The 17,375-nt window shown below is 35.0% G+C and overlaps 1 protein-coding gene across 1 annotated transcript in view; it reads left to right on the forward strand.

The window, feature by feature from the left end:
- CCDC102B (coiled-coil domain containing 102B) overlaps positions 1–17,375 on the forward strand; it is a 168,620-nt gene that overhangs the window by 16,777 nt on the left and 134,468 nt on the right. The window contains exons 5-6 of the mRNA XM_074146474.1: positions 1,018–1,232; positions 6,454–6,562. Coding sequence (XP_074002575.1) covers positions 1,018–1,232; positions 6,454–6,562 — 324 coding nt within the window. The remainder of the gene's footprint in view (positions 1–1,017; positions 1,233–6,453; positions 6,563–17,375) is intronic.

Here is a 17,375-nt window from a genome sequence, read left to right on the forward strand (position 1 = left end):
ACTATGAATTTTGGAAAAAAACACACCATAGTGAATAGTATTGAGAATAAACTTGGCCAAAAATGCATGCCTTTCATATTTTTGGGCAAACAAATGGGCCATAGGAAGGAAATGGCACAAAATATATATTAACTGTTTCACCTTACTATAAAATAATGCAATGCTTGAAAACTGAAACTTTATATGTGAGTGGAAAACAGTCTTATCTTCTCAGCAGCTTCTAGTATTTTCTGATGTAGATTTCAGATGTTCTTCTGAAAACTCAAAAGAACAGGGTGGTATGAAATGGGACTGTTGGTTATTGGCTAAAATGAGACTAGCTTTTAAAGACAACTCAGTAGTGATAAGACAAAAGTACATTTCTAAGGGAAACTACTGTTTATAAGAAATATTCAGTCTTCCTAATAAATATGTATTTTATATTTTAATGATTTTTTCTAATTGTTATTAGGTTTGCCTATGTATTGTATGCAAAACATGTGTCTTCGAAATATATATTAGTACTTTTAGTTTCTGAATGGGATCCAAATTGGTATGTTATGCAGGTAACTTTGGGCCTTATACAAAACTTGTACAAGTCTGTCACCTGCTTCAACATGATTTACATTAGAAGTTTAAGAGTTCTTAATGTAGAGTTTCTCAATATGTTAATTTTGTGCATAAATTGCATTCCTGGTTTTGTTAATTCTAGGATTCTGTCTCCACCATAGTTATAGTTAACTAATGATAACTGGGATCTATTTCTTAAGTAAAAATCCATTTGAAGTATTTTGGATATGAAGCCTGTCATAACAGAAAGTGTGAGATATGTTAATAAAATGACAGTGATCCAACTACAATGATTTTTTTTGCACATTCTGTCCATATACAGTGAAACTGTACAAGATGTTACTTATTCCCTTTTTGCTCCTACATGACTTGCATATCTAGAAGAGCCTTGGGAGGTCCTGCGGAAGTTATTAGACTTTTCACTTCATTTATGTCTTTCTCAGATGTCATATTTTTCTGTTTTCTCAGGATGTAGAGGTAATCAAAGACCAAAACAATCAAAATAAAAATATCACTCCAAAGGCTCCTGATTCCTTTCCCAATGGAGTTCCCAGTGTCTATTTGGAGGAACCTAAAAAAAGTTTGGATAATACAGCTAAGACAACAGAGAATGATTTAATACATGTTTCTGTCTTGCATTTGCATTTGGCTGAGATGCAGAAAATCTTACAGAAGGAAAGAGAGTAAGTGTGAAATATATCCAACTTGGGGAAATCTCTATTAAAAATATAGGAGTTTAAGATATTTTATAAAATAGGTATGGGTTTATTTGCATTTATAGCTCATATGCTCTTATTTCAAATCTTTATTAATTGCTATTTACAAGGCAAATAAGGCAACTCTTTAAATAAGAATTTAGAGAGAAAATTCAGCATAAGGATTTTACTTTTTTTTTTTGCTTAATAGTATTGAAAATCAATGTTTTCATGATCTGTAATCATTTCACAATAGTGTGTTTGTTGTTTTCCTTAGTTTGTCATTTAAATAGGAATTGCTCCATACAGAACTGTTAAGAATGTACAGTTAATTAAAAAAAAAATATACCTATTAGCAATTTAGTATGAATGCAGTGGTACCTAATGTATGTTATACTCAGGTATTGGAGTGTTTTGTGTGTAATATTAAATTTTTATATGCTCTACCAGCAGACTCTGAATTAAAAGTACATGCATACAGCTGAAAAATGCTGTTAATCTCAACCTCTTCACCTGTAGTAAGGTCTATGTCAAAAGCAGATCACAAAGAAAGAATAACACATTTATTGTATGCTTATTATATCATACCAGATTTACCTCACTTAAATAGTAAATATCCATTTTGGTGGCCTAAAAGAATTCATATGTTGATTACACTATATGCTATCATGTGAGTCTCTGTGTTGGTAGGAATTCCTTGCTGTTTTGTGTAGATTATCAGTATTGAGCAAGATTGAATCACACCAAAAAGTCTTTCCAAGGAAATACACAGTGTATGATGTATGACGGATGTAGTAGGAGACTTCAGGCACTATGTGACTGTAACTTCAAAATCAGCTGAAGTTAATTAGATAATGAAAAGGAAGAAAATTCCCCCTCTATTGCAAATACGTTTAACAGTTTCAATTCAGACACTCTGTAATGGCAAGCTATGATAAAGAATTTCTATCCTGAAGGTTTTTTTACAATTGTCCTGTAGATAGTACAAGTCAGAGTAAAAAAAAATCAAAAAATTTTAATATTTAAAGTCCTTAAAATTCCTAACTAGTATTTACTGTGTTTTGTTATGTGAATTAGATTGCTGTAGAAAACATAAAATAATTCATTTGAATCGTATTGTGACAGATGACCAGAAGTATGTTCTACCTCATTAAAAAAGATTTAAGTTTTTGCAGAAGCAAAAGTCTCAGAATGCCTAAATTTTCCAGCTTGTCATGGTATTTGTGAGTTAAAAGATTGATGCCTCACATATCCATTTTCTTCTGATTGAAATATTTCGGGACCTAGATACTCAATTTTTCAACAGGAATCACAGTATACGTACATGTATGTATAAAACTTTCCATTTAGAAAGGGGATAATTCTTCAACTCTTATTTTTTAATGACTTCTTAGGCCAAATTTTAATAAATAATTCTACCTCCTGGTTTTGGTATTTTGTTCACGTGTCTCTAGCCAGTTTGTAGCTATACTTCAGAGCGAGATATTTTTGCCATTTATCTCTAGATACAGACTGATTGTGGTATACGGTAATAAATTTACTGGCACATGGTAAGAAATGGGGCATGTCTACCTCGTGCAACATATGGCAGTGCCAACCTCGGGCAGCAAATACAGAACAGTGATTTCCACATAAGAGCGGGCATTGGTATAACAACTGCCTCTCTAGGTCACTTTGGGCAACGTTTCCCACGTGCAAAGGTGTTCTGTAAGCAGAATATATGCAACTTAAAAGTATGAAGCAATTATTTTTGGCAATGCACACAATACATAGCTAGGAGTAAAGCTACTAGGATAAGCATTAACATAGTCACCAGTCTCTTGATACACCCTATGAGTCTTTGTTGGACAGGCTATCATTTGCCAGCTCAGAAAGGATTGGTCTTAACTGCTTACTGGAATGTGCTTATTTTGCTGAGTCTCCATCTTCAGATTCCTAGTTTTTCCTCTTAAGGTTTTATACTTGTTCATGTCAGTATTTTTGGTCCTGGATTCTGGAGCTGCTAATAAAGACTATCTCCACAATCTCATCCCTGTTTGCATTTTTACTTTTCTTATCTTTCATGGCTCTAGCTTAAGTACTTTCTCACAGCTTCTTCCTTGCAACTTAGCCATTTTCTCAGTAAAATTGAGCCAAGGATGCACAGCTGTGCTGCATCAAAAGCAAGCTTGGATCACAGACAGCTTGAACCCCTAGGCCAAAGGTTACCTTGGCAGTCAGGATGATCTTACTCATTCAGCACAGGACTTCTCAGCAGTTTTCTGGTTTACATGCAGTAAAGAATTGTGGCCACATTCTTTCCAGAATTAAGTTAGTTTATGTAGATCCAGTGTTTGGACTTGCCCTAGTTACCTTACTCATCTCTCCATACGCTGTTTTGCTTCTTCACCCAGAGAGGAATAATGCTTCTTGCGTTCTGTTTAGAGCTATCTTCAGTAATACCAATATACCCTTAAGCCATGGATCTGCCTTTGTAAAATATAAACCTAAAGGATCTCTAAAAAAAAAGGAGAGCTCAAAGTTTATGTTTTGACTTTCAAAGAACTTCAGGGTTGGGTTTACAAAATCACACACCAAAATCCTCTACTAGGCACTACTGCTTACATCAAATATGCATTTGAGGTCCCATTGACGTCAATAGAAATTAAAGACCTTATGAGTTGTTCAGCACTTGAAAGAATCATTTGCCTAAAATAGCTATCTTTAGTCATCTTTTGGATCAGTGTTCTCATCTAACTGTCTTCTGGTTTCAAGGTCTGTATTTGTTCCACTTATTGCAAATGTAAAAGTGTTTCTTTGGTCTAAAACCAAAAGCCCACCAACTACACTGGTAGTTGATAATATCAAAGAGGAACTGCTTAGGGCTGAATGGGCAGAGACAACAGACACAGGGGGCTCCGTCTGAGCATCAAGAAACACATTTTTTTCTGTGAGGGTGACCAAACACTGGCACAGGTTGCCCAGAGAGGTTACTGAGTCTGCATCCTTGGTGATATTCAAAAGCCATCTGGACACAGTCCTGAGCTATCAGGTCTAGGTGACCCTGCTCAAGCAGAGGGGTTGGACCAGACAACTACCTGTGGTCCCTTCCAACCTTAACCATTCTGTGTAATTCTGTGATTTAATTAGATAAGAAGTTAAAATAGGTGGTTATAAGAGCCATTAAAAATGCTCTTATCTTGACCTTTTGTTTAAGTAGTAAGCTTCTTCACTGATCTCTGCATTATTCTTTCTTCTACTCCTTATTTTCTTTATTTAAATAGTAAACTTTATGTAGTCAGGATTATCTGTTTCATTTGGTAGCATCAGAGGGACCTGATCTCACTTAAGAGACACTGTAACACAAAATAAAAATGCTATCTTCTGAGTAAGCACTGCATTCTTCTTTTACTTTTCAGATTAGACCATTCGTAGGGACTTTCAATGCATTCAGTACAGTCAGGAGACTGTTATTCAAAGTATTAAACTGTCATCTTTCACGCTTTCAATTTCTACTGTATTAAGTGTCACTCAGTATTTTTTTCAGTTTCCCAATGAAGTTATGATACCATTCCACTGACACATCCCTTTGCTTTAGAAAAAAACCTATTCAGTTGAAATGCATATCTTAGGTTCCTTAAAAAAGACAGAGGTTGTCTTGCTCAACTTTGCTTTCTGAGTGACGGCATTTATTTTGTTACTATAATGTTACGGGAGCCATAGGCATTTACTAAAATAAGCTGTGCTATGTGCTATATCTATGCAGAGAAAGGAGATCCCTGGTTCAAGAGCATTAGGTTTAGTTGTAAAAGAAGAGAGAATAAGAAGATACTTCACTCAAATAGCTACATTAATGAAGCAATCTAACATTTCCTCCAGGACCTGAGCCAGACCGGTCAGTGGTAACTCTTGGTATCTCTAAACAAGCCTGCAATATGCTGCATAGACACGCTTCAGACAAATCTCATCAATACCCTTTGCTTTAACTCCTTAAAGTTAACAATGCTGTTGTGGCAGACTAATTTTAAACCAGAAATTCTTAGAATGTAATTATAGTCAGCCTGGCAATACTGTCTTTAGTAAAAAGATTGACACGTTTCATCAGACTCAGAATAGAAAATAAAAACTTTGGCATAAAATAATTTCTTTAATTGCCAGTATTAGAATTTTATTTTCAACTATTTCAATTTTTTATCTTTTCTGCTGTACAGCCCTTCATCCCTCCATTTTCATAGGTCTTATATAATTTAAAATATTCATCTCCCAACATAGATTCATAGAATGGTCCAGGCCAAGTTCTATTTTGTTGCAAAATTGCAAAATGATGCATACGCATTACACAAATATAAAATAAAATTATGAATGTAGGACTATAAATTATGAGAAGTTCATTCTTATCTTTGAAATTTGGCTAGTAGTGTTTCCTGTTAACACAGAAATGAGTTTTTAATTGGTGTCAAAGACAAGAACATCTGTAGTGCTTCTGCTGCCTCATATTTCTTTCATTATTTCCTGAATGGCTGAAAATATTTTAATTGGTTAGAAAAGGGCAAATGAAATATCAAACTTCATTGTTTCAGTAATACAGTAACTTTCTCCAAGGAATCATCGTTAGTTCTTTGTGAATTGTGAATCCTAAGTATTTTTCCTGAATGTAGTAATGGATTTTATGCTCAACACTTAATGAGAATACAGTATCTCTGAGCTAGATAATCCCTTTTCCTAAAATTGTTCTAGCATTTTTATCAAGAACAATTACTTTTTGAAACATGAGATATGCATATTTTAATTATTAATTTTTTTTACATCTAAAGTAGATCATCTTTGATTTCAGTACTGTCTACATGCTGTATATATTCCCACGTATCTGTGTGTTTAATCTTCTACCTCTACGCAAATAACAGTACCTTTTCTCTGAGGATCTTCACTATCTTATAATGTATTAGGTGACCTGAATCACTAACTGAAGACCGTTTCCAAATTTTCTTCAGTTTATCCCAAAATTTTATTTCATTTAAAATTTTAATTCTATGCTACTGGATTTCTTTGTTCTCTTTAGCTATTATTTTTGGTAAATCTCTTGGAATCATTATATGATGATAATATAGTTTTTTAAGAAAAGAACAGATATATCGTTGACAAAGGCAGCAAAATATAACTCATGAAAATATAACTATGAAAAAAATTCAAAGTAATTTGTCTGTTGTCAACTTTTGAAATACTTTTTCAGAATGAACATGTTTCTGGAAAAAGAAATGGAAAAGATAGAAAACGAATTATTTATTTGGAAATGGAAGTATGAAGAACTGAGACAAACCAAGCTGGAAAGCCTGAAACAGGTATGTTAGCAGTACATCATTATCATGTGCAGTAAGAAACAAAATTGATATTTCTGATTTCCTGTGTGGAAACTGAGTAAAATCATATCTAGGGTTTATGTATCTTGGGGAGAGGGACATATCCAGGGTGCATGGAGAAGCCTAGCCCCAGCTCAGATGCCATGTGCTGCCATGGAGGTACTAGTGTTGGGGAGCCATAGGGAGGCACTAGGGTGGCTCTGTAGTCTCACAGGAAAGGACTGGATGGGGAGGCAGGTCCTGGTGCCCCATCCTGATGTGCTGTGAGGGTAATGGCCCTGATATTACAGCCATGGTTGGGGTCCTGCAGAGCTTATGTTCAGGCAGAATGGACCCATGGAGGAAAGGAAGTGTATAGGGACGTTCTGCCACTGTGACACCATTGCCCCCAGCCTACCGAGCGGCCATGGTGGGGGTGACAGCCTGGCAATGAGGAGTGTGGCATCCTCAGAGGCAGTGGAGGCATCCTGAGATTTATACAGCATCTTCCAAGTGCAACAAAGGTCTGTCCTAATACTCAGGGGAACAGATAGATGCATCAGGAGGTTGATTTATCTTAGCAGGGAACTCTTGGTGGAGTTCTGATGCCAGAAAGCAATATACTTTTAAAAAGGAGATAAGCCTACAAAGGAACAGTTTAAGAAAATTGTCTGGTTATGTAGGAATGTTGTTAGGAAAGAAGTGTTCATTTCAATCCAAGTTCATGAGTAGAATATTAAGAAATATTTGCATTGCAGCTTTCAGGTTTTAGCTTTCTGAACAATGGGTTGAGGACCTCTTAGAAAATATGTGTCGATATAACTAGATACAGATATAGAATTTTAAATTTCCTACAAATTTAACATCTCAGATTTGGAATAATCCAGGAAAATTAATTATGTTTTCTATTTATGTTCTGGAAAAGATTGCAAGCAGTCTATTAAATTCCAAGTTCAAGTTACAAGGATGCACATATGTAAATGGAATTTCCTTCATAGATGAACATCCACAGCAACAAATTAACATCTGTCATATTTGAGTTCCTTCAGATTTTAATTCTTTATTTTCTGCTTGCTCATTAAATAGGATTTTAGTATGTCATACTTCTGTACAACAAAGGAACTCTAGATTTAGTTAATTATTTCCTTAAGAAACATAGTCTTTATATTTTGTGGCACCATCATCAGGAACAGAACAACAAGAAGTAAAAAATTCCTGGGAAGAGGTTGGAGATTGATAGATACCAATTTTTATATATGTGCAAGCATATACACATGTATACGTGTTGCTGCATTTTTCTTGGGAACTTGCTGAATTTCTTTAATTATGAACAGAACATGATATTTTGAGAATTCTGTTTGTCTTCAGAGACTTATAAGACATATATCTATTTTAAATTACAGGACAGCATTGGTCTTGATGAATCTGACTAATGTAAATGATATTACTTACATTTGTGGGTTTTTTTGTAAGTGAAAATTCTTCATTTGTTGAAAAAAGCAAATCTTGTGTTCTGGTAATGCATGTGTGAATGTCACTTACTATATATTACTGCTGATAACTGGATGCTGGAACACCGTACAAGGTTTTTGACGGTGAAAAATTTGAAAGTGAAATAAAGGAAAGCACAGATGTGTACTAGGCTAAGTCTGGAATCTGTTTTCTATAAACACTTGCAATACTAAATCACAAAGATATTTCTAGATTAATAACAGATTAATCATTACTTTGGATAATTTTCATGTCTTCGACTAAGGGTCTTTGGTTTCAGTCAATGTATAAGTTAATCTGCTATTTCCATTGGTAGATCACCTCATGGTCCCACTGGGACCGTGGAAAAAAATGCTTGGTTTGCAAGTGACAGTGCCACAGCAAATTAAACCATTTTTAGCAGTGGTGAGCTCTGCTAACCTTTTGGAAGTTTGAGAGATTTTGTGTAATGCTAGAAGCTTCACAGCTGCCAAGATTTGGGTATTAGCGCTCTAGTAACTAATTACTTTCTGTTAAAAGATTAGCATTCACTCACCTTTTAACAAACTAAATATGGAAAGCCTAGGTGATCTTGATAATCATCTTTTCAAAAAATGCTTCAGTCTGCATCAATTTGGAAACTGTAAATAAGTTTTCAGTATATTAAGTTAACGAAAAAAAAAAGTAATAAAGTGGCAATTTGTGTTTGTAGTAAATACAAGCATTATATATACCTTTGAGTGACACTGCCATTGAACTTGTCCTGGTTGGGATCATAAATTAGACCATTTTAACAGTTGCAGCAGGAAGTTGCACTTAGTGTGGAAATTGATAATTTCTTTTTCCATTATAAAAAGTCTGCTCTCCCACTAAATAGTGTCAACGGTAACTTCTAATTTTACTAAGAAGCTCATTGTTCAAATTTTTACTGATATTTGACAGCACTGTTTCTTTATTTGCAAGCAGTCAAGTGTCATCTGTTTTTACTGCATTTATGAGCTTGTTACGCAATACTCAGTCCATGAGATCACATCTTAAACTAAGATTTATGTGTCAACATTTCTTAGCTGTCAAAACCATTCTGTATGTACTGTCCAGTTAATAAGCTTCAGTTCTGCTTCTAGAATAGCTTGCAGTAATATTAGCGGAATAGTAAATAAGCTAATATTTCCTATGCCTTCGTTTTTGTGTACATTAAAATAGCCTATTCACAACCATAAAACATTTTCTTATTTTTAAAAAGGGTAAAGCTATTGTTCATTATAAAATCACACTTCCATTATTATTGTGTTTGCATGAGAATCCACAGAAAGGTCTGTAAAAACATTGAAAAAATAAAGGGTGTTGACATTAGATAGATTTGTTTTTAAAGTAACTTTCATAGGAAAACCTAGAAATCTTTAAATTCTCTGGAGAACATGAAAATTTTGGCATCAATGATGTTGCTAGTTGAATATCCATAGTCATCTGCAGAAATGGGCTATACAATTTTGTTCAGATACGGCCTAGTTTACAGATCAATTAAATAACTTTACAGTTTGAAAGACACAAAAAGTGTATCTGAGTCTGATTAGTTAGGTCTTTAGATTTTTTGTAAAACAGCAAATCCTTGATGTGTTGCCCTGATGTTTTTAATCACAGGATTATAGTTAGCAAGACTGTTCAAGTTTTAGATTTTAGAATGCTCATTTAGTCTTATAACATGCACAAGAAAACATTCTTGTTTACACTCTTTACAAGTCTTCCTCAACATTTTATATGTCTTTATAATTTCTGAAGGGCATGCTTTTTTGATGGTTTAAAAGTTATATCATATGGAATATTTACAAAACAATTTCACATTATACTGAAAACAGAAAAAATGCATATACTGCTACATTCCACTGGTGTGCACTGTAGACTTACAAATGCTACTATAGGCAGTGACTATTGTGTTGTTTAAAATAATTTTCTGTGAGCTGAAATACAGAATGTGCCCTTACTCTACATTGTCTAGTGTGTTGGTAATTAATGAGGGAAATTCATAGCCCAGTTTGTGGGATGTGAGGCAAAATTTACACTAGTTGTTACATAAAGCCTATTGGAACACGAATATGAAAAGAAGTATCCTTAGATTAAAAAGAAACACAGACTAAATTGGCATTTTGTATCTTAGGCAGAGTAATGCATGGAGTTGAGGGTAAATCACCAGCACTGCTGATTTTGCACTAGAGCCAAAGAAATATCTTTAAACAATTTTTAGAACAAATGTTTTCTCTTCTCTCAGTTTATAGATAAGTTTTACATCGTATCTTTTGGCAATCTATGTATTGTTACTTAAGTGCATTAATTTCTTTAAGAGAACTGTAACAACACCTTACCTGTTGTTTCTCAGGTGGAAGAAACTCCACTGAGGCTAGTGAGGCTTCTGGACAAATCAAGTCTTCTACTTTCACTGTAGATGTTTAAATGCTGTTTAAAATGGAACAGCATTTTTGGAGACTCAGGTTGTTAATAGCTAGTTCTTGTTAAAGAATTATTTCTACCTTTTCCAGAAAACTTTATTCTGAAATTACCTTACAGTGTGAAGATGCTGCAGAGTTGCTTATGTGTAGTTGCTATTTACATTCACTTAGTATATACATGAACTAAAAATAGTGATACTCTGATAATCTTACAGAAAATTTAAATACATGTAGTAGAGCCATATATTCTGACCCATATTCTTTGCTTCACCCCAAAAATGCCTTTTGGCTGTCTCAGAAAATATAATTATCAAACAGTAGCCTTAATGCCTATATAGCTAGTTTGAATTATCTTGTTTAATTCTCACCTAAGGTGGACAGAAATATTGCATACTATACATAGCTATCATAGGAATAAAATTATGGCCTAAATTTGTGATGATTTCATATAGTACCCAATAGCCAGTATTTTGCTCCAACGAGCTAAATCATTTTTTATAAAGTTTGATATCTAAATCTTCAAGGCTGATTTTTAAAACATCTTTTTGGGAATTTTCTGAAAACAATGTCTGAATTCTTTGTGAACTCAAATGATTTTGTAGAGTGGAAACTCAGTGCAGTTACTTTTTCCTGTGGTAAAATCTCAATGTTTTTAGACTAGATCTAGAATTTGGAATGTTCCTTACCGGGCTCAATACTTCATTTGTTTAAGAAACTGGTGTGGTTTTCAGTTTGAGTGAAATGGGATGATGACGTTACTACACAGCTGGCTGCTGGTTTGATAAAAGTACTTAAATCATTACTTTAGATATACACCATGTTTCTTCATCCTGCCTAAATTACAATAGTTTACAAGTAGTTTGAGCATAAGGAAAGAATTCTGGAGCATTGCTTAAGCAAGAATTCTTGTAGAGCCTTAACTATTCTTTCCACTGTTTTCGTAAATCAGGTACCAGTTCTTTAGTGTTACCTCTAGAAATTATGTACTCAATGTGAATGTTTTTCTCACCAAACATAAAGTATAATTTATGATGGTGCATAACATGAAGTTTCTATTTGATTGCCTGTTTTCCTAAAGATGTAATTTGGAAAATGCTAGAAAAATCTACTGTTTCATTGACAGCCCCCCCCCCCCCCCCGGCCTCCCCCCATATTAGCTTCTAACAAGAAATTTAAACTGTATTGAGTTGTACTTGCCAGTATTTCCTGGATCTTCATTACACGTTTGGCAATGAAATATAGACCAAGATGAGGATTTTTTTTTTTTTTATATAAGGGCATTCTGTTATAAATGAAAGAGGAAAACTCATCCTTATTTCTGTGAGGAATATATTTAGAAGAAACGTGTGCATACTGAAACATATCTGTGCATATTGATTTTCTGCGAAAGGAATATCATGCCAAAGCTGCATTATTTGTAAAGATTTGATTTGCCTGTTGGCCTGCCACCAGCAGAAAGTATAACCTGGTGAGGAAATGTTTTGAAGACAGAGGAGGAATACGCACACGCTTGTATATATATGTGTTTATATACATGAAGCAATCTTTGTTCTAGAGGTTAGCATTGCATTTTTAACAAAACCAGTTCTTCATAGCTTAGGCTGAGAAATCCAAAATGACGACAAAATTACTTCTTAATAATCTATTAGAGTCATCAGTTTACCATATGGTCCCATATCAGAAACAAATTTTTTGCAGTGTATAGTTTTTTAAAAAATCACCCCCAAAAAAGTTTTGTTAAATATGTTTAAATATTTTGAATTTACCTTTCAAGATTATATTTTAGTATACACTTATTTTCTTGCTTAAGTAAATATTTCTGCTAGTAGGCTTACTTGTTAATTACATTAAAACAGCCTGGGCTAAAGCAAGCAGTTTCTTTTTTAAAAAAACCACAACAACACACAAACGAACAAAAAACAAACTAACAAAAAACCCCAACAAAAAAAAAAACCACCCTAATGAATTAAATGTGACACCTGGTAGAATGTATAAAATTGAATTTAATATCTGACATGTTGCAGACATTGAATTAAAGATATAAGCATTTTGTACTTAATTATGTAGTTGGTTTTTGTCAGTCTTTATCCAGATAAGGCTATTGATGTGTCACTTAAAAAATAAAAATCTAATTAGGGGGGAGGTTTGATTGGAAAAATAACCTTAGATCATTCTCTTTTTTAGTTTTGGAAAATACAGTGCTCTCTTCTACACATGACAAATATTTAGTGTTCCTACTTTAAAAAAAAAAAAAAGCGCTTTATTTCCTTGGAAAAAAAACTCAACAAATTCCTGTCTCTCAGGTTTCTTTTAAATTATTTTTCCATGGAAAATAATCCTGTCACCTTGCAAGCTCTTGTCATAATGTTAATAAGAAATGCATAGGTGGTACTTTATTTATCTGGGATTTAACACCTTTATACTTATGAACAGTTTCCATTATGGACTCAGCAGGACTGTTAGGAATCACTGCCTATGTTGACTCACAAGTCATGAAGGTTTGTGAAATCCATTACTGTGTAGTGATCTAGAGTTTCGTGTTTACTATATGGTAAATGGATTAAGTAATTTTTTTGCATGCCTTTGAAGGGAAAACATTTGGAATTGCAATGAAGTTTATTGTTTTTAGAGGATCATGTTCTATGAAATAAAGAAGGTGCCTAAACTTTTAGTGTTAGAATTAGTCATAGAATCGTAAATTAATTTGGGTTGGAAGGGACCTTTGAAGGTTATCTAGAACTACCCCCCTGCAGTAAGAAGGGACATCTTCAGCTAGATCAGGTTGCTCAGAGCCCAGTCCAACCTGACCTTGTATGTTCCCAGGGATGGGGCATCTACCACTTCTCTGGGCAACCTGTTCCAGTGTTTCACCATCCTCATTGTAAAAAACGTCTTCCTTATATCTAGTCTAAATCTACCTTCTTTTAGTTTAAAAACATTACTTTTTGTTCCATCACAACAGGCCCTGCTAAAAAGTCTGTCCCCAACTTTCTTATAAGCCCCTGGAGCCTTCTCTCCACCTTCTCTTGGCTGAACACCACCAACTGTCACAGCCTGTCCTCATAGGAAAGGTGCTCCAGCCCACTGATTATTTTTGTGGCCCTTCTCTGGACACACTCCAACAGGTCTATGTCTTTCCTGTGCTGAGGGTTCCAGAGCTGGACACAGTACTCCAGGTGAGGTCTCGCCAGAGCGGAGTAGAGGGGCACTCGCCACACTCCACCTCCTGGCCACGCTTCTTTTGATGCAGCCCATGGTATGATTGGCCTTCTGGGCTGCTAGTGCACATTGTCGGCTCATGTCCAGCTTTTCATCCACCAGTACCTCCAAGTCATTCTTGGCAGGTCTGCTCTCAATCCCTTCATCCCCCAACTGTTATTGATACCGAGGCTTGCCCCAACCCTGGTGCAGGACCGTGCACTTGTCATTGTTGAACCTCATGAGGCTCACATGGGCCCACTTCTCGAGCCTGTCCATGTTCCTCTGGATAGCATCCCATCCCTCAGGTGTGTCAACCACAACACAAACTTGCTGAAGGTGCACTCGATCCTACTGATGTCATTGATGAAGATATTAAACAGTACTTGTCACCATATGGACCACTGAGGGACACCACTTGTCACCAATCTCCATCTGGACATTAAGCCTTTGACCACTACCCTCTGGATATGGCCATTCAAACAGTTCTTTATTTACTGAACTGTCCACCCATCAAATCCATACCTCTTCAATTCAGAGAGAAGGATGTTGCAAGGACTGCATCAAAGGTTTTACAGAAGTCCAGATAGATGACATCTGTAGCTCTTCCCTTGTCCTCTGGTGTAGTCACTCCGTCACAGAAGGCCATGAGGTTGGTCAGGCAGGACTTGTCCTTAGTGAAGCCATGCAGGCTATCTTGAATCATGTCCTTGTCCTCCCTGTGCCTTAGTGTAGCTTCTAGGAGGATCTGTTCCATGGTCTTCTAAACACAGAGGTGAAGCTGACAGGTCGGTAGTTCACAGGGTCCTCCTTTCTACCCTGTTTAAAAATGGGTGCAATGTTTCTCTTTTTCCAGTTACCATGGGCTTCACCTGATTGCCATGACTTTTCAAACATCATGGAGAGTGGCTTGGAAACTATATCAGCCAATTCTCTCAGCACTCTGGGAGCCTCAGGACTCAAGTACCATAGACTTCTGTATGTTCATGTTCCTCCAGTGGTCGTGATCTTCTCTCACAGTGGGAGGGACTTTGGTCCCCCAAATGTAGCTTCGTGCCTGCCATCTAGGATACGGTTATATATATATACAGCTTTCAGGATAGATTTACTGTTTCATTGTGGCTGCTGAAACAGAATTTTCTTTTTGACTCAACTAAGCATATACAAGAGAGCTGTATTGCTTCTGGAACAAAGAAGTTGTACTTTCATGGGAGGTAGGAAAGGAAGAGAACCAGTCATGCCTTTTTTTTTGTCTTTTCTTTTCTTTTTTTCTTTTTTTTTTTTTTTTTTTTCCTGCTTTCATTTTTCTGTTTAATGTGCAACAGGATTTTTTCTCTTTGGTCTTCATGCTTAAAGAGAACTCTCTGGCACTGAAGTGCCTCTGCACTGAAGCATTATATTTTCACTTTCAAACAAAGAATTCAATCTTAGCAAAAATTAATGAGTGTTTTGTCTGGATACAGTCAAAAACTCTCCTTGTTTACATCAGTGGAGTACTGTATATTTCTTTGAGCAACAACGTGCGTGATATCCTGAAGTCAATGAGAAATCTGCTGATGAGAATAAACTTTGGATCAGCTCCTGATTTAAACTATGTAGTAACAGGTGTTTGAAAACTGTGCCAGAAGGTTCTTCAGGAACCTTTGTAACTTCAAATTACCAAGGTAATATGTTATTGTAGGTATGGTTCAGATAAAACAGAAGAGGTGTCTTGTAAACCGTACTGAAAGTAGTAGAACTATTTCCACAGGCACTTGCCGCCAGACCATTGACCTACGGAAGTTATCTTAGGTAATTACTTATCTAGATCAAGTAACTAAAGCTGTATATTTCAGGTTCATACTCTGAGAGAGAGCTGTCTAGAGGCAATGTTCTATACCATATTTATCTGAAGCCTAAGCAGCACAATACTTCAAAATTTCCTTGAGCAAAGTCAGTTCCTGCATTTCTTGAATCCTGTTGGACTTTCAGTTCAGAAGAAAAAATGAGCTTAAATACTAGTTTAATCTGTCCCTTTTAGTGTAGGCTGTTGTTTAAGGAGAATCCTTATTGCACCAGAACATGGCAAATTTTGGAATCTGCTGCATAGTAAAAATTACCTGCACTTTAAGTAATGTTGATATAGCAGTCTGGAATTCATCAAGCAACTTTGCAATCTTGATTTTCCTGAAAATTTAACATTATGTCCAATCAGATTTGCAAATTTTTATTAAGTATGTTGGTGTGCTTTTTTTTTTTTTTTTTGCCTACAGGAAAGTAATGATTACAAATTCTACTGTGATTTCACGCTATTTAGTATTCTAGTAATCTAAGATGTATTTATTTTTAGAGATCTACAGTTACAGCAAACATCCTATTTCCATCACCACTTAACTATTAATCTGAAAAGTCAACAATGTTCATCTGTAAGATAAGTGATCTTGCATAGTTCCTGACCTAAATGTAGAATGCTTTGACTGTTGCTGTCAGTTTTGATGTATTGTCGGTATGATTCATTAGCAGTTATGTTGAAAACTGTACTGTAAACTGAGATAATTTAACTTAGTATTTTCTTTTCCAATTTATCAATTACCATCATTGTTGCATCTTTAATATTATTAATTTAATAATTTCTAGTAAACTGGGTTGAACAGTGTTCTGATCTGCAGCACATCGTACCTATACAGTCCAGGAAATTCTTGAGACTGATGACAACTTAAACTTGCTTTGAGTGCTTCCAATCATGCTGACCTCTATTGATATAATTTTTTCTTACAGTTCCTTATTTATCTATATATTTGACTCAGTAAAGCAATATAAAGTCAGGATCAAAGGTCAGCTTAGAAATTTGTTGGAAACGGGGAGGTGTTGACCTTCTGTATGGCAAATGAAAATTCAAAAATAAAATAAATTAAAAAAAAGAGATTACCCGTTTGCACTGTTTATTTTTTTGTTTTCAGGTGATTTTCTGCATGCCTACATTCATGTTCTTGTGACAAATCCCTGTATTTTTTGAGTAAGGGTTGTAATCTTCTTTTTGTAGTGCTTATTAGAATGGTTCGTGGCTTATTCTAGTCCCTTAATTAGCTAATAATAATAACTAATAGTATTACTAAACACACAGCAGCAGATAATTAGTTGAAACAAAGTGAGACAGGCTGTTATAGTCTGGACTACAATTAAATTTGTATGCTGTGTATCTGTAAAAATCCCAAATTTTTCAATTATCTTTGGTAAATTAGAGATAAATTGTTCTGAGAGTTAAGACTAACAATTTAATCAGTCATCCTTTTGCATAGAAGTTTACTTTCGCTTTCAATACAGTCTGTATATGCATTTTTACTCATAAGCATACAAACTGACAAATCCACTCTTTATCTTGATGTTGGAAAAGATTTGCATTAGTCAGTCTCAGCTCTCTAAGGGGCTAGTCTGGGTTCCTTATTTGGGAAGGAAGTTTACCCTTAAACTAAGCAACTTCAGTTTGCCATTGTGACAATACTTGGATGAAAAGAGAAATAAGCAGAGTTTAATAAAAGGTTTCAATTGTCATTTAAAAAAAAAAAAAAGATTCTCAGCAGAGACCTATTATGCCACCTTTTGAAATATAAACCAAAATGTATAGTATTGAACCTTTATCAGACTGGGGAACTAATGAATAGTCTTTTTTTGTCTTTTTTTTTTTTTTTTAACGTAAAGCTAAAATGTCACTGAGGCAAATTAAG

This window comes from Numenius arquata, chromosome 4 (genome assembly GCF_964106895.1).
Source record: "Numenius arquata chromosome 4, bNumArq3.hap1.1, whole genome shotgun sequence".
NCBI lineage: Eukaryota > Metazoa > Chordata > Aves > Charadriiformes > Scolopacidae > Numenius > Numenius arquata.